Here is a 21,163-nt window from a genome sequence, read left to right as displayed (position 1 = left end):
AGATGCCCCTTAGTGAAGGAAGATGCCCCTTCTACGCCTGCTTGAGGCAACAGCCTCCCGGGATGTTCTGTGCTTCCATTCAGTCCTGATCGCTGCTGCAATAAAAACAAAAAGGGGAGGTGCAATTAAAAAAAAAGAAGATTTGTACTTTAAATAAAATGGTTGTCCGCCCTTTAATGTAAAAAAAAAAACATTGAGTTTAGGTCAGTATGTTTCTTAAACCTTTCTACATCACACAGAATGGACAAATTTGTTTTTTCAAATGGAGTAAGATGTCCACCCCAGGAGCACAAAGTTGCCATCTCTGTACTTCACTTAGAGTGTTTGGCTTGACCATTCATGGTGCCGTTAAACTTTGAGTCAAATGCCAAAGCTTCACCAGCCATGATTACCCAATCTATGTCCAATTCTTCGCCATTAGACATATGTCCACATATCCTGGCACACAGTTTTGTAGGTAAGGAATCGTTCTAGGGAAACAAGGATTATCATATGACTGGAGAGCCCACAAGGTCAGACTAGTCTATGGACAATGAAGGCTATACCATAAGTCCAAATGATACAGTGAAAGCAGGCCAGAGCTGAGGTTATTCATAGAAAAGTGATAAGCCAAAAGAGATATCAAAGGGCAGAGAAAGCATAAGGTCAGGGAGTACTGGCTGATGTCAGTACAGGCAGCAAATAATGGGAGGGTCAGGCAAAGCAAAGGCCAGCAACTGGTATTGGACAAGTAACACAACCACAGCAGGACAGAAACTGACCATTATCACAGGCAGTGAGAATTTGATCTTAGCCTGACTCAACTCTAAAATGAGACTAATAGAATGGGCAGAGATTGCTATGAGTGAGTGCTATATCAATCATCAGGATGCCTTTACCTCCCAGTGCTGAGACATACCTGCCAGAAATAATGTAGATACATACTTTTTATACTGCACTACAGGTGCCAGTAAGATTGCAAAGACCAAAAAAGTGCAGACCCCCCTTGCTGACGTATTCCCTGCTGAGACCTGTGGGTAACAATGTGACCATAGGAACTACATACACTGTGATAGGAGGCCTCAGAAGGTAGAGTATGCTCGAGACCCATTGACTATCTGTCTCACCAATATATAAAATCTTCTTCCAGCTTACTAAAGAATCTTCACAAGCCTTGTGGCACACCGTAGAAGAGATACTTAGGTGTTTTAGTGTCTTTCTTTTTGACCTGTTACAGTAAAACTGTGACTGGTAAAGCACAAAGGAAACAAGTGACCTATAGTGACCTAGGGGCCACAGAGGATCGCATGATGTACAGACATCATGCATACCTACAAGCCTATTCAATATGATGCTTTGGACATATGAGTGAGAGGTGGTGGCATAATGTTCAGTGGCAAAACAGTGAGAAGTGGACATCCTCCTGTTGAAGGAAAACCCATGTGGAAGCATTTAGTAACATTTAGTATTTTAAGTATCCAAGTCTCCAGTACAGAATCACTAGTTATTTTTGACCTAAGAGATAATGCCTTTGTTGATGCCAAACCCTAGGCTATAGCAGCCATATGTACCATGTTTCAGCCATCCATATATTAGCCTTTAAATGTGGCCCCACACACACATATACCCTATAGCAACCACATTTATTTTGCCCCCATCCACTAAATAGTAGAAAAATGTCCAGTTGCCCTCTACATCATCCACATGTATATTGCCCCCTAATCAAATATATAGTAGACATAAGTACAGAATTACTTCACTGCAACCAGTTTTACATTTTCTTTCCTGACATTGTAAAAGTTTTATAAATGTTGTGCAAGATACAACATGTTCCATCCTGATTGGGAAGGGTGTTTGAGTTATGTGCTCACACTAGATGATTCTTGCCAAATGATTAGGACAAATACAAATGATTCAAAGACAAATGATTAGGAAAATCTAGTATGTGTACAGTGGTCCCCTGTTGTCATTTCAGCAATCTGCCATAGGAGAACATAAATGACTGAATGAGAATGACTGCTGAACACAGAGAGATGCCTCCTTCATTCTCCCCCTGTCATTGCCGTAGTACTCCATAACTGAACAATGTTGTGTAGAATGAATTGTTTCCAACTACCAAAATTACCATCTGTATGCAGCATAAGTCAGGGGAACTAATCAATGATACCTCCTATTTGATGGGTGTGTTTCAAAATTATTATATTGGGAATAAGGTGGCTTAGAGGTTAGCCCTCTGGCCTATGCAGAACTGGGTTCCAGACTCGAATCTCAGCCAACTATCTACATGGAATTTGCAGGTTCTACCCATGTTTTCATGGGTTTCCTCCTACATTTCAAAAACATGCAGTTAGGTTAATTTGCTTTCCCCTTTTGAGAGACAGCTAGTGACATGACTATGGACTTAAAGTTGCGTAATACGTCTGTGCTATATACATATGTATATGTATATGTATATATATGTATAATAATATTATATGCACAAAATTCTAAGGATTATTACTTTGCCTCTACAGTTGTTTAACTTTTTTCCTCGCATTGCAACCCTTCTTGGAGCACACAATAAACTCATGCAGAATTTTGATGACCTCAAAGAGTTTGTCTTAAAGCGAATCAAACATCAGAAACAAGAGTTAGACACAAACGCTTTAACTGGATTTATTGATGCATACATTTTGAAACAACAGGTAATTATTTTTTATAGAACATGTACTGGATTTAAAAAACAACAAACACTGAATAAATGAACTTGGTGTCCATTAGAGGTTTGCTTCACATTTTTAAAACTTATTGTCACATGTTATGGTAAGTGAGAAGTCACAGGGATGATTCACAATGGTTGTCTCAGAATCCTCCAGGTATTGTATGACAATGTCTCCTGTAAAGTTTCATACATGGCAAAATGTCTCAGACAGGTCAGTGTTACTCTAACAGTGCTGTCTATTTTTCACATGGCTTTATATATATTTAACCGGCAGCTTCTATGTCAAGACTTCCCAGACAGGGCAGCCCCTCTCACTCTTACTTTCGTACAATAAACAAATGTTTACTTTGTCTTTCAAAATTGTCATGTATGATGAAATATTGCCTTACCCCCATAATACAACATCAGTGACTTATTGTTTATTATTTAAAGCTTGGCACACTTTTCTTTATAATTTGTCCTGTAAATGTACAAGGATTGTAATATTTCCCCATTTAGAATATCAGGGAATGACTGGACAACCAATATTTTTCATATATTACATAACTGAGCATATGTTCTGGGTGATGTTTGATACATTAAAAAAGCACTTTTGGAAGAATTTCATGTTTCTGTTTTTAGGAGTCAACCAAAGCTGAAACATACTTTGATGATGAAAATTTGGTGTTCTCAGTTCTGGATCTCTTTGGAGCTGGAACCGAAACAACATCTACAACATTACGCTGGGGAATCCTATTGATGATGAAGTATCCAGAAATACAAGGTACTACAAACCTGCTGTCTGGCCCAAATATAAGGCAAAGCTCAGCCTCCCTGCCACCCCCCTGTCACCAAATGGGGATGGTTGATTTATGACGCACAGTAGTTTAGTGATGACACCACTGTAGGCTGGCATAGTAAATGTAGGTTGTCAAGTTATACAGTACGCTAGCCTTCCCATAGACTGCTCATTGTCAGTGATTGTCTGTGAGGTTTAACAATTTAATGTTTATTGTTATTAGTTTTACTGTCCAGAATGCAGCTGTCATTTCACAGGACCCTGGTAACATTTACTCCAGTCCTAATTTTTTAAAGTTGTGGGGGTCCACAGGAAAGCCAAGGGGTGGGGGCAACCTGGTAAAAAGTTAGTGGTCTTGACAGGCAAAAAAACTAAATTCTCCCCTGAAAAAAAAACTGAGATGATCCCAATAACAATAATAAAATAACAGCAACAATAACCTAAAAGTAGTATCACTACAAGCAAAAATGGTTTAGCTGGAGTAAGGCTTTAAATCAGAAATGAATATGGATTCAGGGTTTTCATTTCAGTTTAGTTACATTTACCCTACTCATCCCCAGTCTGTACCCACCCTGTTTAAACCAAAACTCTGCCATCTCAAGTTGCATTATCAATTTAAATACGCAAGACATAGTAGAAAGGAATGTGCCCCATTGTGTTCATTACCAACTTCATTGTTAATGGACACAGAAAGGTCCCACTGGCTAATAATCGTTAGTGGTGGGAATCTCTGCAATGTAACTACCGGTACCTAAAGTAGATATCCAGGCATCCATTGTTCTGAGTCATTCCACCTCCCTGGCATTGAGAAGCCAAATCACTTGTTTTCAGTTTTTATAAGGGAAGATGTGTTTTTATTTATTTATTTTTTTCGTCTGGAGCGTATATGCCTATTTACCAAAAATGGCAAGTAAGCTTTTTTTTAGCATAGGTCTGCTTTACTAATGATTGTAAAATAATAATTAATTGAGTTAAAAACATTTTAGACATAACTTTTTGTTTTTGGATAGGTAGTCTTCTTTTTTCTTTTTGTGTTTCCATTTTGGAGATTTCTCCTTTTACTATGTGTTGGAAGTCAGTACTACTCAGCCTGCAGAAGGATCATCAAAGGGTGAAAAAATATAAGTATGTTTACATATTAATGAGATGCTGATGTAATGATTTAATTTTATATTCTCTAGAAAAGGTACAACAGGAAATCCAGACACATATTAAACAAGGTCAGCTGCCTACAGTCGATGATCGGAGAAAAATGCCGTATACTGACGCGGTGATACATGAAATTCAGAGGTTTGCTAATATTGTTCCCATGAATGTGTTTCACACAACTCCAAGTGATGTGTATTTCCGGGGATACTGCATTCCAAAGGTGAGTTCTGAAAAACATCAGTAGCCTTCTCCTTGATCTTTCCTCTGCTTTTGACACTGTTGATCACCCCCTTCTAATACAAATCATGCACTCCATTGGTATCAGTGACACTGCTCTCTCTTGGTTTGCTTCTTATCTGTCTGACCGCTCCTTTCAAGTTTCTTTCAATGGTAATTCCTCCTCCCCCACTCTCCTCCCTGTTGGTGTTCCCCAAGGGTCAGTCCTTGGACCGGTCCTCTTTTCTCTGTACACCTCCTCTCTGGGTAGTCTCATATCCTCTTTTGGCTTACAGTACCATCTGTATGCTGATGACACTCAAATCTATCTGTCCACCCGTGACCTGTCTCCCTCAGTCCTGGATAAGGTCTCATGCTGCCTGTCAGCCATGTCATCATGGATGTCTGACCGATTCCTGAAACTCAACCTGGATAAAACAGAACTCATCATCATCCCCCCCTCAAATTCCAAATCCCCCCCTGACATATNTCTAACTGTTAACAACACTGTTATTCGGCCCTCCCCTCAGGCACGTTGTCTTGGTGTCACCTTTGACTCGGCCCTCTCATTTACCCCCCATATTCAGAACATTTCCAGGTCCTGTCACTTTCACCTACGCAACATCTCCAAAATCCGCCCCTACCTGTCCCCTGAGACCACCAAACTCCTTGTACACGCTCTTATCATCTCTCGTCTGGACTACTGTAACCCCCTCTTCTCTGGTATTCCACTAACCCGACTCTCTCCTCTACAATCTATCATGAATGCTGCAGCTAGACTCATCCATCCTTCTCTCCGCTCCTCTTCCGCTGCATCTCTTTGTAGTTCTCTCCATTGGCTTCCATTTCACCTTAGAATCAAATTTAAGCTCCTGTGCTTTGCCTTCAAATCCCTACACAGTTATTGTCCCACTTACATTTCTGACATGGATAAAAAATACTCCCCCTGCCGCTCTCTCCGCTCCTCCAATGACCTACTAATGACTTCCTCACTCATAACCTCATCACACGCACGGATACAAGACTTCTCTCGAGCTGGTCCAGCTCTTTGGAATGGTCTTCCTCATCCTATTCGGCTTGCTCCTACTTTCTGCTCATTTAAAAGAGCGCTCAAAACCCATTTGTTCAAACTTGCCTACCCGTCTTCTTCTGTCATTTGAAACCACCACTACTCTCCACCACTACATATCTCCCATCCTATTGTGTGTGAAATTTCGCCACCTACTAGATTGTAAGCTCTTCGGGGCAGGGTCCTCTCCTCCTGTATCACTGTCTGTATTAGTCTGTCATTTGCTATCCCTATTTAATGTACAGCGCTGCGTAATATGTTGGCGCTATATAAATCCTGTTAAAAAATAATAATAATGCATAGCTTTAGTCTAAAGAACTAGTTTTAGGCTCCGACATTGTGACTGTACAGCTATTTAAGGTTATTTAAAGTGGAATTATCATTTAAAAAAATAGTAATAACACTTACTTTTATAGATGGAAAGCCATTGATCCTTCCATGTCTTTTGTCAAGTCGGTCCCGCGCTGGAAGAGAAGGATGGAACAGCACGGGGCCGACTGGACATATCACCCGAGGTCAGGTTACATTTCCTCCTGAAAATCCAGGGAAAGCCCGTCACAGCCCAAAGCCTCCAAGGATATCTGATACAAGTATCCTAGGAGGCTCGAGGTTTTCAATTCAAGATGCAAGGGGTAGGGTCCTCCCCTTCTAATTAAAAATAAATATTATCCATCCTTATATATATTGTTAAAAATGTCATTATAATTTTGTCTTTAATGTGTATCTATACCCCAAGCTTTTTTAGATTGGGAATTATCATTATTTGTCCCATCAGTACCTCTTACCCAGATCTGACCAATAATATTACCCAGGAGAAAAGTTCTCTTTTGGAGATTGGTTCATGACAGTAACCAGGTAAATTATCAAAATTTGGAGGATTGGATAACTTTTTTTTTTTAGTTAAGTTAGCAACTCTTTGAACTGCCATTAACTTTTTATTGCTGAGCTTTCTTCTGGTAAAACATTATCCATGGTGCAGGAAGTGATGGGAAATCATCTAACATAGCCCTGGATAGCAGTAATATCTAAACTAACCTTTTATCTTCTCTATTTATACCTAGTGCATTGACTTACCAAAGGTATGCATGTATAAAATGAAAAGAAATGACAAACCTTGATCTGTATACTTCTGAACCAGCAAGTTAGGATTGAATCTTTATTTACATGACAGCAGGGCCATCTTAAGGACAAAGTGACTCAGGCCCCCTAATATTAAAGCAACCCTAAGACTGAGAGCTTATGGAAGTTGGCATTGCTAAACTCTTTTTAAATAACACTAATTGCCTGTATGGGATGCTAGTTATGTTTTGGTTGTAATAGTTTCAGCCATACACCTGAAACAACCATGCAGATAACTGAGTGACAAATAGCTGAACACCTGAGCTGCATTCCCAATTTGCATCAGTGGTCTGAAAGGTTTTAATAGCAAAGGATGAGAACACAAACAGGTAAGCTGTATATAAGAACAAGGTCAGAAATGGCAGCATACATTATTTCAAGTAAATTTTGAGGTCCCCTTTAACAACCAGGCAACTGGCATTTTTAATGCATGTACCTTATCAGGACTTCTGAACTTGTGCAGCTTCTTCTTGCACTCTAAACTGTGGTGTGCAGACCCAACCAGCAACCATTGTGGATTCCACATGACAGTCTCACAACCCTGGGGTCTCATGGATGTGCTTGCCCTGCTCTGTCCAATAGATTCTGCATAGACCCAACACATTTATTGGAATATTAAATATATTTTTTTTAATATTTGCCTACAGTTCTTAATATTTGTTTATCCCTATAGGGTACAGAGGTCATTCCTTTCCTTACATCTGTTTTGTATGACAAAACTCAATGGGAAACCCCTCATGAGTTTAACCCCAATCACTTTTTGGATGCAGCTGGGAAATTTGTAAAGCGAGATGCCTTCATGCCCTTCTCTGCAGGTAGGCCAGAAGGATTAAAAAACAAAATTTATGTTGTGTTATATTTTTTAGGTTTTACACTGTGAAACCTCTACCCTAAGCTATACTCTACTAAACTATAGCCTAAATCTAAACTAAACTATAACCCTAAACTATATAATTTGTAAAATGAAAATACGGTATTCACATCCTTCAAGCTTGTAGAAAGTAAACACAGGCTTGGGGTGGAACCATATTTAAAAAAGAAGATGCTGGAGTCAAAATAGGACACCCCCTGATCTTCTTTTCCCAGGGGCTAATACTATTCTCGGGTTCAATCTCTTTTTGGATATTTCTGGTTGCCTGTAAAACAGGAACTCGAACCACTACATACCATATACACACATATATGACATACGTACAGGCTTTTATGAGCAACATATACAATCTTCTCTAATTTCAATGTATATTATTTCACTAAACTTTGATTTCTTTGATCACAAATTAATTGCATTGTATTTAATTGCATTTGATCTAGCATGCACGTGGTCTCAGGTTACCTCTGAGGAAGCCGTTAGGTGAAAGGTGTCGGAATATGAGACACTGTTTATTACAGTTGTATTATAGATGAGTTATTTATATAGCTTCAGTGTATTGAAATTACAGCTTTTATCTGTAATTTATTTTTGATATTTTAATACATATTCCTTTGACATTGCATATATATAGCGGCTTTCCTATTTTGTTTTTCTTTAATTAACATGTAACTTTGGGTAGTCCAAGAGTCCTACACATATGATGGCCATCTATGATGCCCCCATTATGGTCTATGGTGACAATCTTTCTGCTAGAAAGTTCTGGGACCATTGAGAATTTATTGCCAGGCGAATCTATCCTTCGGATGAACTTTTGACCTGCTTCAAGTGGTGTTTTCATTCCCATAAAGTCATTCTACTTAAAGCAAACAAGAGTCATCTCACACAGGTCTTTAGATCAGTGTTTAAAATTAACTTTCAAGCAGAGCCCCTGCTATAATATTATATCCACAGCTCAGAGTACGTTAGTGTGGTGGTCAGAAAGAATACCTCTTACATTTCTGATTAGTGGAAAGAATGCCTTTCTTACAGATAGCCAAAATTGTATAATATACTGACCTCAGAGGCACAAACTGCTCATTGCTCAAGGAGGAACCCTAGGATGATGAACTTTGCTTTAGAGTGATGACATTCTCCATGAATAGTTACCGGTAGATGTTGCGTCCTATCTCTGATTTACTTTTGTTTCTCCAGGGGTTGTTGACCCACTGACCACCACACTAATGTATTATGAGTTGTGATCATAATAATTACACAAAGGGGTTCCCTATAGACTCGAAAAAAGAAAACAAACCCCAATATATACTAATTTATATTTACTAATAAGTAATTATTTTATTTTCAAACTCCAAAACATTTGTTAAGCCTACAATATGTCACAATATGAGTTTACTTTCCTCCTCCAGGAAGAAGAGCATGCGTAGGAGAGAGTTTAGCCAAAATGGAGCTTTTTCTATTTTTTACTGGCCTACTACAAACCTTCACCTTCTGCCTACCTCCAGGAGTCTCTAAAAAAGATATAGATCTCAAGCCTGACGTTGGTTTCATTTTATGTCCACTGCCGCACTTAGTATGTGCGAAGCTTAACAATCAGTGATGATAGGACATGAAAAGAAGAGATTCTAAATCCCTCAAATTATTGAAATCCTTAAAGGAATGCGTAGTCATTTCTGTTTTTTATTTTGGATAAACATCTAAATCCTCTTGAAGTAAAGGTCAAAATGTGTTAATGTCCTTGCTTTTTTACATATGTGCCTGGAAATAGCTGCATATATTGGACCTTTTTAATTCTTATAGTATATTTTCAACTGTTGTTTAGAAAGAGAGTGATTGCACTGAGCCACTTACAGCTCTGACGGAAGTGCAAACTTGTAAAATGTGATAATCATAACAACATTAATAATGGGGACCCTGCCATCAATTTAAAGCATTGCACAGAGCAATCAAATCTTGCAAATGATAACCTGTACAGGTTTTCCTATTTTCTTTACCTGCACTATGATTTGATAGGGAAATGTAAGTGTCAAATCTTTAGCACAACCCCCTTCCATCCTCGTACATTATAGCCTGCTCTCTCTAAATAAATATTGCAAAAATTTTATAGAATCTGAACTCACTTTAATTATAAAATAGATCACCCAGGCATTATAGTTCCAAGTAATAGTTCTATCATCTCTTGGGATATACCAGCAAATGTACGTTTTTAGATTTCGCACAGTGGGACCCAATTTTCTGATAGTTCTAGTGCACAGGGGTGAACTTGGAAGCCCACGCATGCGCAGTAAAGCTTTCAGAAAACAGGTGCTAATACTCACAAAAATCGAAACCCCACTCGTGGGTAGTGGGACCCAAATTTTTATGACATTTTTATGCACAGGCGGACAATTTTCAATAATACAAGTACCGTAATAGAAAATCATACACCTATGTGCATTTATTAATAAACAGAGCATGGAAGAAAGCACAGAAACCTTCACATGCATACCTCTTTACATACAACCCAGTGCCTGTATTGGCATGTCCTGTAACGACAGCCAGCAGGTGTAACTAGTGTAGCTGGGTGTCCGACTTCCCAAACAGATCAGAACTTACCTTTTATTCCTCAGATCCTGTGCCATCGTGGTATTTGTTTTATTCCAGGAGGTTGGCATCTTCATCTGTCTTCACCACCCAATCTTGCACTGCAGGGGAAAAGATAACCCGATCTCACTGTGCATGCGCAAGATCAGCCATTTGGTTTACTTCAATGTATGAAAATGTCCCCTCTGCACATGCCCTAAATCAGGCATGCGCAGAAGGAGCAGCCAGGAAAAGGCCTAGCGACATTCTATACCAATCTCACATCAGGTGAGCATAAGCAGAAGCCAGAAGAAAGAAGAAGATGGCAGTGTCAGGACAGTGTGGGAACCGAATGGAAGCCAGTTGTGGTGGGTGTAGGGGTTCTGCAGATGTAAAGATTTCATTTTTTTAAAATGAAAGTTCTGCTTTGGGAGCTAAGAACATTTGTATAGGGAGTAAAGTTTTGGCAGGATAAAAGCCAGTCAACACAGACTTTTTGTAGATTTTGGCTTAATTCTTAATTTAGTATATTGGAACTCACAATACCTCTAATGCCAGTCAAGATTTCTGGTAGCTGGTGCTAGCCAAAGGGTGTATCTGGCTCCCCCATATGAATCCACAGTAAATGAATGATGGCAGCGCTACACAAAATGAACAAGAACACCTCTATCTTAAAAACAATTCAAGCCAAATTAAAATATTCAGATGATCACAAGCCTAAACATCACATCCAGATCTAACTTTTGTCTTTCTAGGGGCTTAATGATAAAACCTTTCTTGTTTTAAAATCATCCTTTTGGTACCATTATTTCTCACCAGACTGCTATTAGACTTTTTCTTATTTGTTCATGGAAATCCTAAGAATCCTAGGATTCTTATATAATATGCTAAATAATGTGAAAGCAATGCAATCACCTTTTTTAAACTTTTAATTATGTGAACATGTGCACTTCCCACAGACAACAACTTGTCATTCAGCTTGAAAAAATCCATAGCTTTTATTCTACATTTTGTCTTTTAACAAACCTTGTAACATAATATTGTGTATACTTTGTATTCCCACTTTAAAAAAACTTAAAAAATATGATTGAACATTAATGTATAAAGAAAAAGGCTCCTATACAAATAATAAAAATATGAATATCCATTTATATACTTTCAGACTTTTTTTTATTATTTTACATATTTATCAATAACCAATTTATTTTTACTTAATTCAATGTAATTGGATTAAACAATCTTTTTCAAGGTCATATATTTGGTGTGAACCTGACTGCAAATCCACCGAGTAAACGGTGTAGCTGGCCCTCCGTGATCAGAAACTATTTTTTTTTTTAATAAAAGTCCTCTGCAAAAGATTAAAAGTCCTTGGCTGTCTTGTGGATGACAACTCCTATTTTTGCTTTTTTATGAAGCTACAGAGATATTTTTCAGCATCCAGCAATTTCAGACATAATACTAAAGTAGTGAATATGCTGTTCACCAGTCACCAATGACCAGCATCGTTCACTAACCCAGCATCGTACATTGAGTTACATATGCAAATCTCAGTGTACATTTAAAAAAAGGTTGTAAGGTAAGTATGTTTTACTGCAGAAGGGACGCTGCGTTTCTCTTCTGCAAAAAAAAAAAAACAACCACCTGTCTAATTGCAGCCCCCCCCCCATTTAGTCTTCTTTTAAAATGTTTCAGCTGTAGCTCATTAAAAAAAATGTAGGAAGTGAAAGGTATTTTTAGTCTTAAGCGGAGGCCTTTTTTCAGCAGGGAAGACACTTTAAAAGTCTGTGTTGACAGGTCTTGGCCATGTGTCCATGGCATCAGAGATCATTGAGAATTTATTGACAGGTGCACTGGACCTGCAGATAACCTTCTGACCTTCATTTGCCTCAGTAGGTTTTGCATTTCGAAAGTCTTGTATAGGAATATAAAACCAATCTAAAGCCAACAAAACAGCCAACAAACAAAAGGTTCAGTGATTCACACTAGCAAAAAGTGTGACTAGCTCCCCGAACTGGAATATATCAGTTATTTGTAGTAAGGACTTTCAGGACCTTCCCGCAGATGTAGATTTGTATCTTGACAATTCTCAAGCTCAAGAGGAAGAGTCAGAAGCTTTGTCTAAAATTTGCTGGGCAATGCTGACAATGGATGTATATGTAGAACTCTTTGGAAATTCTTGAAGGAAGTCCTTGCCAAGCTCCAAAGTTTGGGTCAGACTGGGGTCAAGAGGAACACATCCTGAAGACAGAAAAAAATAAATAAAAAGTCACACCTTTTGGATATTGAAAGGCATCTGAACAGACAAAGGTTGTAATGCACATACAGCTCAGGTTAACAAACAGCCTGCATTTCCATGTGAACAGTACCCACCTCCATGTAGGTAACACTAAGAAGTGCTGCTAGGCTGAACCCTCTATTCTGTGTTTTACAGCTTACACCTACTATAGAGGTTAACATGCTTCATCTACAGACAGATCTGTAAAGGTGTATTACATTATTTGTATTCAATGGTCCAACAATGTAAGCTATATTTTGAGCAGTGGCATGGTATAGTAAAAGTCATGTTTGTATAGCAAATAGATTTTATTAGTTTTTGAACAGAACAAGGAAGGTTAAAGACCCCATTTGCCTGTCTGTGTGTCATTGGAGAGATCTCTCTTTACTTCCCGTGCCAAACATACAATAGAATGTGAAACAGAATCTTTACACACAGAGAGGAATTTTCCTAGGAGTTGTCGCTAGAGCAGGTGTCTCCATTTGCCCCACTTATTCTAGTGACAACTGTGAAAATTACATTTTCAGCTCTATCTATCCCGGTGACAAATGTCACAAGAACACATTGAAAGGGTAAAAATAATCTCCCTAGTGGGGACACAGACCAAATAAAAACAGTGACCAGTGTTCTAACCCTTCCTGTTTTGGATGTTCACACACACACACACACACACACACACACACACACACACACACACACACACTTTAAAATGCACTTTTTCTTTATGCCAGAAGAGCCAATTGCCACATTGTAGCACTGATTCAGGACAGGGGAGAAGAGTGTATTGTTCTGAAAAATGTCACTAGATGTTTCCTTTAAAGGGGATCATAATCTAATCATAGTCATGTGTCTTTAACACTTGTCCAAGGCCAATTTGAGGGAAAGCAAATCAACCTATCAACATGTTTTTAGAATGTGGGAGGAAACCTGGGTACCTAAAGGAAACCCACGTAAACATGGGTAGATCATACAATCTCCATGCAGATAGTGTCCTGAGAGGTTTGAACACGAGATTTGACGTAGCGCTGCAGCTTGTGCATTAGGAAGTATGAGAAAGGTAAGAATACACAGCCCATGAATATTCAAGTAAACTTGTATCCTTTAGTGCAGTCAAAGTACAGATCTGCTTTATTAAAGACCCCCTGCTTTAATAAAGACCCCCTGGATACAAACATTTGTGTTGGTTATATCAAAAACAACAGTTGACAATGGATGAGTTGCTATTAACAATAAAGACTCCTCTACTCTAGATATGCTGTATGAATGAAGAAAATTACCCAATACCTCTGATCACTTTTGTCGACACACATTTTAGGTAAACACTCATGATTTTACTTACCTAAAAATGGAACTCCAGCGTACTTGGCCAGCTCCTCACCACCACCCTTCGAGAAGATGTTTGTGCATTCCTAGATGTGGAAAAGACAAGTCTGAATTTATTATACAGGTAAAATAAAATTCAAGATCTATAATGATACATTTTGAAACATTACACAAAATAAAACAAACCAGAAATAGACATTTAAATCAAAGTTGTCTACTGTGTTAAAAATAACAATTAAAATCTTGATAACAGAAAATGTAGAACTCCAAGCTGAAGATTGCAGAGCTTTTACTTTTGTTATTCAGTGATTTCTAAAATGTTCATAGCAACATAGGACCAAAGGAACAGACAGGATATCATACAAGCTCTAAATCTATGCTGCATGTAATCTTTGATATCAACACATTGCATTGTCCATGTGCTACTGGTTTTAAAGGTCAGTCTGGCTCTTTCTTGGTAACAGGCAGATAGATCTAAGTATACTGCTAACTATTATCAGCACTGGGTTGTCTCCCTGGAATCTAAGCTCAGAACTAAGCACCAACCCTTGCCAAGCCTATTCCCGAGTCTGACATAGCATGATGCAAAAATAATACAGCAGACTTTCGGGGAATAAACAAAAGATAGGTGGGGCATGTGTTTATCTACAGAGTTGGACATAAACAAAAAATGTTTGTTTATACATAGCACTATTCCCATCCTGAGAGTAAATTAGGGGTCTGACCCCATGGAATGCAGGATTTGCATTGCAGTGTTATTTTTAGTGTTGTCAAGGAAGGAATACGCTGGGAATGCAGTGGATGGCATTGGACTAGACTGGAGGTAGGAGTGGGATTTAACACTAGACATTAGGGTTTATACTCATCATGTTGCTTTAGCAGTCCCTGTGTATGGACAGCAATAGAAATAACTTTTTGTTTAGACAAGTTCTGCTGAATATATGTGCTTTAAAACACATAAGCCTTTTAAATTTAACTTGGGATATCATGAAAAATGGCAAATATAAAGAAAAAAAATATTCTTGTCAACCCACATTTACAACCCTAAAAATAATCTTGTCAACCCGCATTTACAACCCTAAAGTCAGATTCAGATGGTAACAAAAATTTTATACTGAAGAACAAACACCCAGAAGTGACTTAATATCAGAAACAAACCTCAAATATTTAATTACAAATGCACACTATGCTTTTAAACAACTGATAAAACTGTTCTTCAACTTACTGTGCAATGTGGACACACAAATCCACTCATGTTCTCTACAATCCCAATGACTGGAAGACCCAACTTCTTACAGAACGTCAGCTCCCTTCTGACATCTCCAATGGACACAGCCTGAAAGACCAAATTTACATGAAATCAGAGGACTGCCTGTATCAGGTTTATGGAATTAGACAAATTGCAACAAGTGAACCTAATTAAGTACATAGAAACAAACATCAGCAATTTTTATACCTGTGTTCAGTGAAATGAAATCCAATCGGCTGCAATAGTTGACTCTGCACTTTACACCAATAAATTGAATTGGTCTCCATGTGTTAAAAGTCCTTGTTTTCACTACACTAAATCTAATTCTAATATGAGGAGACTCTTTTACCATCTTATAAAATACAGGCAAAGGTACATAAAAATTAAAGCTTTGTCATAGCCTTTTCCTCTGCTTTAAGTGTCTAATTTCTGTATGTGCTGGCCCAGAAACTGCAACTCTCGCCACCCCCTCCCACATAACATTTTACCGTATGTAGCTTTACTGTATGAGAACTTGTGGAAATTTACACAAGGGAAATGTTTACAGGTTAATACATTATGCTAAATACATATACGTTCAGTCCACAAAATGCATCCATGCCATCTTCACTCAGTTCTCTTTGGCCATCCTGATTTACCAAATTGTAATGATGTAACTTTGACGCATGTGTACAGGAGTTCTTTCACTGCTTGGAGCCGGGGGTATGCCAGATACCCAAAGTATATTGCATTGTATATATGCGCAGCTCAGTATACTTACAAGAAAGATGGAGCAGGCAGGTCAGGGTATTTTATTGCAGAAGGGACATCACCTGCTCCTTCTGCAATAATGAACCTTTGTGCTTAATTTTTTTTCTGACTGTAGTTTAGTTCTGCTCTAACAACTTGGTAACTTATCTAAATACTGCTCTTTCCATGACAGATAGTGACTGCAGCCCAATCAGAGAATGATTGTGCCTTGTCGTAAAGGTAAATGCCCAGCAAAAGTTGGTATAAAGCACCTGGGGAGTGGTGACCAACACAGCTCCCATTGGACGGAAGGGCCTCAGAGCTTCCACAGTGGATATGTGCTCATCTGATGTTCCTGGTGGGGTGTCCACAATAAGGAAGTCGAGTTCTCCCCAGGCCACATCACTGATAAACTGCTTTATTAGAGCTAAAAGAAAAAAAGGAAAGAAAGGATAAATATTAAAAAATGTACCATGGTTAGGGAGTGCAATCAAAAAAAATCTGGATTTTAGAATTATTTGGCCCAGGGACAAGTGCCCATAGTGATCTGTAAGGAGGGTTTGCCTAAAACCATTTTTTGTAAATCAGCTCTTGTAGGAGCCAGGGGCCAAGGCTTATACCTCCCCCAAAATAATTCCTTGGATATTACCTTGTTATTTTTCAGTTATTGCATTATAGTTAGGACTTATGTCAATTGACTTGTTCACTTTAGAACTGCTTCTGCCTCCATATAAATCAATCAGCATGCAAAAACAATTGCAGGCTGAATGCACCTGACAGTATGTTGTATTTGTCCCATGACAGGAGCCTTCAGATAGTTAGTCATGTGGAAATAGGACCAAAACAGCTTTGCAGCTCGTTATCCCTAATGTGTCTTTTCTCAGCCTTTTTTAACATTGGTGAACCCTAGAAATATCATTCAGGTCCTGGGGAACTCCCAAGAATAATAATCATATCCAAAGCTCATTTTACATTGGTGTCGCGGTCAGCAGAAAGACTTCCTCTTATATTGCTGGCCAAAAGGAAGAATGTCATCCTTACAGATAGCATAATTGCTGTTAGTTGTAGGTGACCTGAAAGGCATAAATTGCTCATTGCCAAGGAACCCCTAGCAACTTCTAGAGGAACCCAAGGGTTCCAGGGAACTCTGGTTGAAAGATATGCCCTAATGCAATTTGCAAAAGTGTGTTAACACAGTGTTCTACCATAAACATGTACATCGGTGCCCTGCGTTGCCATTTATTGTTAAAGCCACCCCAAAGACACCTTTCTAATGCACGACAACTTCTATGCCCATCCACTGTGTAATTAATTTAATCCAGTTCAAGGTGTCCGAGCAGACTGACTATCCTTCAACTAAGATGAAAAAAGTAAAATCGGCCCTATGAATTTAGGTCCATATTACTCTTGTAGAAAATGTTTGGGGTTTGTAAGAGATTAGATTTATTTTGAAACTGGGATAACTATGCAAGAGTCTCTATGCAATACTAGTCATACCATTCTTCTTGGGTCCTCTCCATACCACGGCATCATCAGGTCGCTCCAGCAGAAAACCTATAGACATGAGGGAGATGCTCTTCTCCTGGTCCACAAAGACTGGCACCCAGCCGCTATCACACTGGTGGACATTCATATTGTGGACATTCAGCATGCGAGGTATACTGGGCCCACACAAATCTACATCCAGAATACCAACCTATAAAAAAAGCAGAATGCATTTAGATCAAAAAACAGGTAACCAAGTATCAAGTTTATTGGTTTATTAAAGCACTGCCCCAGCCAATCAGATGGAACCTGTAGGTGTGATCTGTTTTACTAGTCACCCACTGTTGGGATTGGTAAATAATACTTTATTATTATAATGAAGAGACATGGGACACGCTATACTGAAATATGGGAACAGATAAATTTAAATAAATATTGGAGCATATTCCTATAATTATGGGCACAGATCATTATTGATTTGAAATATAGGAGCAGATTATTATAATAATTATACCAAGCTATGGAAGGTTATTACAATGAAATAAGGTGCATATTATTATAATGAAGACACAACAAAGGCATATTACAATTAAGCTATGGGGCAGATCCTGCAAAAAATTGTACGAAATGTACAGGTAGTCCCCGAGTTAGGGACATCCGACATACAGAAGACATCTAGATACGAACGGGGCTCTCCTGCTAGTTCATGTGCAGGAAAAGAGGCTTGACGAGGGGTAGGGGGCGGTTCACATGACTTGCAGAAGAAATCTTTTGCTGTTCTGCAACATCTTGTAACAATTTATTGACCAAGACAAACTCTGCAGTTGTTTCCTTTTACATATCAAAGCACAGCTTGTTTCAGAAAGTAATGAATGGGTAGGCCCTTAGTTTTTCTTTTCTTGCTTTGTGATTAACTCACCCTGAGGATTTTATACAGTTACTGACACCACACTGCCTATTAATATGTTGAGACAAACATCTGTCCTAATTACATTCATTAAAATAATGTACCTGTTCCGATTTACATACAAATTCAACTTAAGAACAAACTTACAGTCCCTATCTTTTATGTAACACAGGGACTACCTGTAGATGTTTTTGCTTCTGCTATGTCAACCCCTGCTGGCCAAATGTATTTTGGCACCCAAAACAGTACCGCAGCAAAGTTCCAATAACAGCAAGGGAAGAATAGGGAAAACAGTTGCTCGAGTTCCGGATAACAGGGAGTTTACAGTACATCAACATTTCATTTATTTCTTTTTTTTTTTTCTCCTTTTGCTGCAGTGGCCCCCTTTTACCTTTTTCCCAGCATGGCGTAGAGCCAGTGCAATCTCTGTAGAGATGGTACTCTTGCCGACCCCTCCTTTCCCGGACAACACCAGGATGATGTGCTGGACACCAGAAAGATTATTGCTATCTGAAAATACAGAATATTAGAACAATATAACTCCAGTGGTCATTATCACAGTTCTGTTTAGGAAATAAAAGCAAAGTTTGATAACTTTTCAGCACTCTAGAAGCTGAGAATCTACAGATTTCTGCAAGGTTATCATAAAGGATCACCCAATGAAACAATGGGGGTGAGAAGAAAAAAAAAAAAAAAAAAAAAGATGAGCAGCACTCCTAATTTCAGGTGTACATAGGAACTGGGGCCACTAATCTGACAAGCCTGGTACTTCCATAGAGATCACATTGCCACCTGAATCAGGAAGCTGGATATCTATAGAAAGGACCATTTTCTGGATGATAACATACAAAAAAAGCAATGCAATGATACAATGCACATTTCCAGGGTAGACTTATGACGGTAATAAATAAATTTAGATCAGTGTTTCTCAACCAGGGTTCTGTGGGACCCTAGGGTTCCCCTAGACCAAGGGTGTCAAACTCAAATACACAGAGGGCTAAAATTAAAAACTTACACCAAGTCGGGGGCCAACCTTGAAATTTATTTGAAAAAATTGAGGAAATTTTTCCTGCTCATTAGATATAAAGTATGGATACTTCATATGAAAAAAGGGGCTTTGCTTCACATTCAATTTGGAACAAGCCCTCTAATAGTGAAAGAGGCATAAGAATATTTTTTTATTTAGGAAAAAATCTTATGCCTCTTTCCCTTTGTAGCCTTCTGAGTTAAATTTCAATGGTAACCTTTTTGCACAGGCTAACAATAATAACAATTTTCTTTTATGAAAATCCAACCATTAAAGTTCTTGCCTTGAAGTAGCCAGGAAAAGTACAGCTGAGGGGGAGTGCTGGAAATGCCAGACGTGGCCAATGTGAGGTTGGAACTCCCTCTTCATTGAGATAGCGCCGCTACTAAAATTCCTGGCATTACTTGCGTCTATAAAACAGTCCAATGCGGGACCACACATAGGCAGGGAGCCTGCTGGTCTATAGACACAAGTGATGCCGGAAATTGTAGTAGTGGCACTATTTAAATACAGCCGCGGGCCAGCTGCACTTCATATTTAGGATTAAACCAAAAAAAGATGTCGGGGCCGATTTGGCCCCCGGGGCCAGAGTTTGAAACCCCTGCTCTAGACTTTGCTGGGGGTTCCTGAAGCAAGGACCAATTTGTGACTGTCAGGTCAGTTTAATTAATACCGGCGATCATGATAACGATCAGCCCTACCTTGTCCTGGGGAATTTAACACTACCAGAGGTGTTATATCCCTAATGCTCCCCTGCTAAATGACTGGGCTCAATCCCCCAACCTCTACATCATACTTAGTCTTGTACTGCCCTAGAGGTCAGAGGATGGAACTACAGCTCAGCATCCACTACCTTGAAGGCTGATGAGAATGCCCAATATGCCTGGCAGCATTGAGAGTAAATCTAAACTTGAAGTCTGGGGGTCAGTGGTGGAATATTTTACTAATGACGGAAGCTCAGCAACCCCCCCAAACATCAGGGGTTCCAAGGAGATGAGCTGCAATGCCCCAAGTTCTGCCTTTACTTATATTCGCTGTTGCAAATTGTTTATGACTGCCGACTTCTATTTCCTATATATATCTGCCTATTTATTTTTTATGCCACCGTATTTAGTAGACGCCATTCATCCTATCGGCTAATGTTTTGATGCTGCTGTGTAACATGTATGAAATTATTGGAATTGTTTATGCAGGGCACAGCAACAGGTTCACTTTAACCAATAGGAAAGGCATCCTGGGCCCATGTGACAGCTCTAGGCCAATCACTATATTCTGCAGGGACTTAACACACTTGTTTGATGGTTCATGCAAATACTGCATTCCCATTTCTTTTGTGACATATTCGTTCTAAGAGCCAGAAGTCACAGCATTTTCTGTCACCAAGCCCGAGAAGTCACACTGAGACTTGCGGTTGCAAAGCTGCCCCTTTAATATAACTATATGATAACTGTCAGCGAATACGCACCACCTTCACTCTCCATGCTGTACAATCACTTCCGCTATTAGGAAAGCCATCCAACCAGCAGCAAGCATAAAGAAACGCTGCGGTCTCATTGGCGAAATCTGGCGGAAGAATACATTTAGGGGCGGAGAATCGCTGCGGCCAATCACATGCTAGACGTGAACAAAATCTTGTAAACGCAACGAAAGAGGCGGGCTTTTTCTGTAAAAGGGATTTCTGGAAACCACCAATCGGCGAGAGCGAGGAAGCATTTGGACCCGCCTTATCT

General features: G+C 39.0%; 2 protein-coding genes across 2 annotated transcripts in view; one reads left to right on the top strand and one right to left on the bottom strand.

Moving 5' to 3' along the window:
- LOC140335285 (cytochrome P450 2K1-like) overlaps positions 1-11,589 on the top strand; it is an 18,146-nt gene extending 6,557 nt beyond the window's left edge. Inside the window, exons 5-9 of the mRNA XM_072417814.1 lie at positions 2,493-2,663; positions 3,302-3,443; positions 4,640-4,827; positions 7,685-7,826; positions 9,286-11,589. Coding sequence (XP_072273915.1) covers positions 2,493-2,663; positions 3,302-3,443; positions 4,640-4,827; positions 7,685-7,826; positions 9,286-9,476 — 834 coding nt within the window. The 3' untranslated portion in view covers positions 9,477-11,589. The remainder of the gene's footprint in view (positions 1-2,492; positions 2,664-3,301; positions 3,444-4,639; positions 4,828-7,684; positions 7,827-9,285) is intronic.
- Positions 11,586-21,025, bottom strand: NUBP2 (NUBP iron-sulfur cluster assembly factor 2, cytosolic). Its single transcript, XM_072417818.1, has 7 exons — positions 20,899-21,025; positions 18,798-18,916; positions 17,512-17,710; positions 16,287-16,441; positions 15,262-15,372; positions 14,053-14,122; positions 11,586-12,676 (listed from the first exon to the last, which is right to left on the bottom strand). The coding sequence occupies exons 1-7, from the start codon at positions 20,912-20,914 to the stop codon at positions 12,531-12,533; spliced, it is 816 nt and encodes a 271-aa protein (XP_072273919.1). The 5' UTR covers positions 20,915-21,025; the 3' UTR covers positions 11,586-12,530.
- Positions 21,026-21,163: the final 138 nt, after the last annotated feature.

This window comes from Pyxicephalus adspersus, chromosome 7, assembly GCF_032062135.1.
Source record: "Pyxicephalus adspersus chromosome 7, UCB_Pads_2.0, whole genome shotgun sequence".
Taxonomy (NCBI): Eukaryota; Metazoa; Chordata; class Amphibia; order Anura; family Pyxicephalidae; genus Pyxicephalus; species Pyxicephalus adspersus.
The sequence above is the reverse complement of the archived record's forward strand: the minus strand, read 5'-3'. Positions and strand labels throughout refer to the sequence as shown.

Coding starts and splice junctions, on each gene's coding strand:
- NUBP2 (XM_072417818.1), bottom strand. Junction 17,711..18,797: donor TACGCCATGCTGGGAAAAAG/GTAAAAGGGGGC, acceptor CTTTTTTTATAG/GTTGGTATTCTGGATGTAGA. Junction 14,123..15,261: donor TTGTGTGTCCACATTGCACA/GTAAGTTGAAGA, acceptor TTCCACATCTAG/GAATGCACAAACATCTTCTC.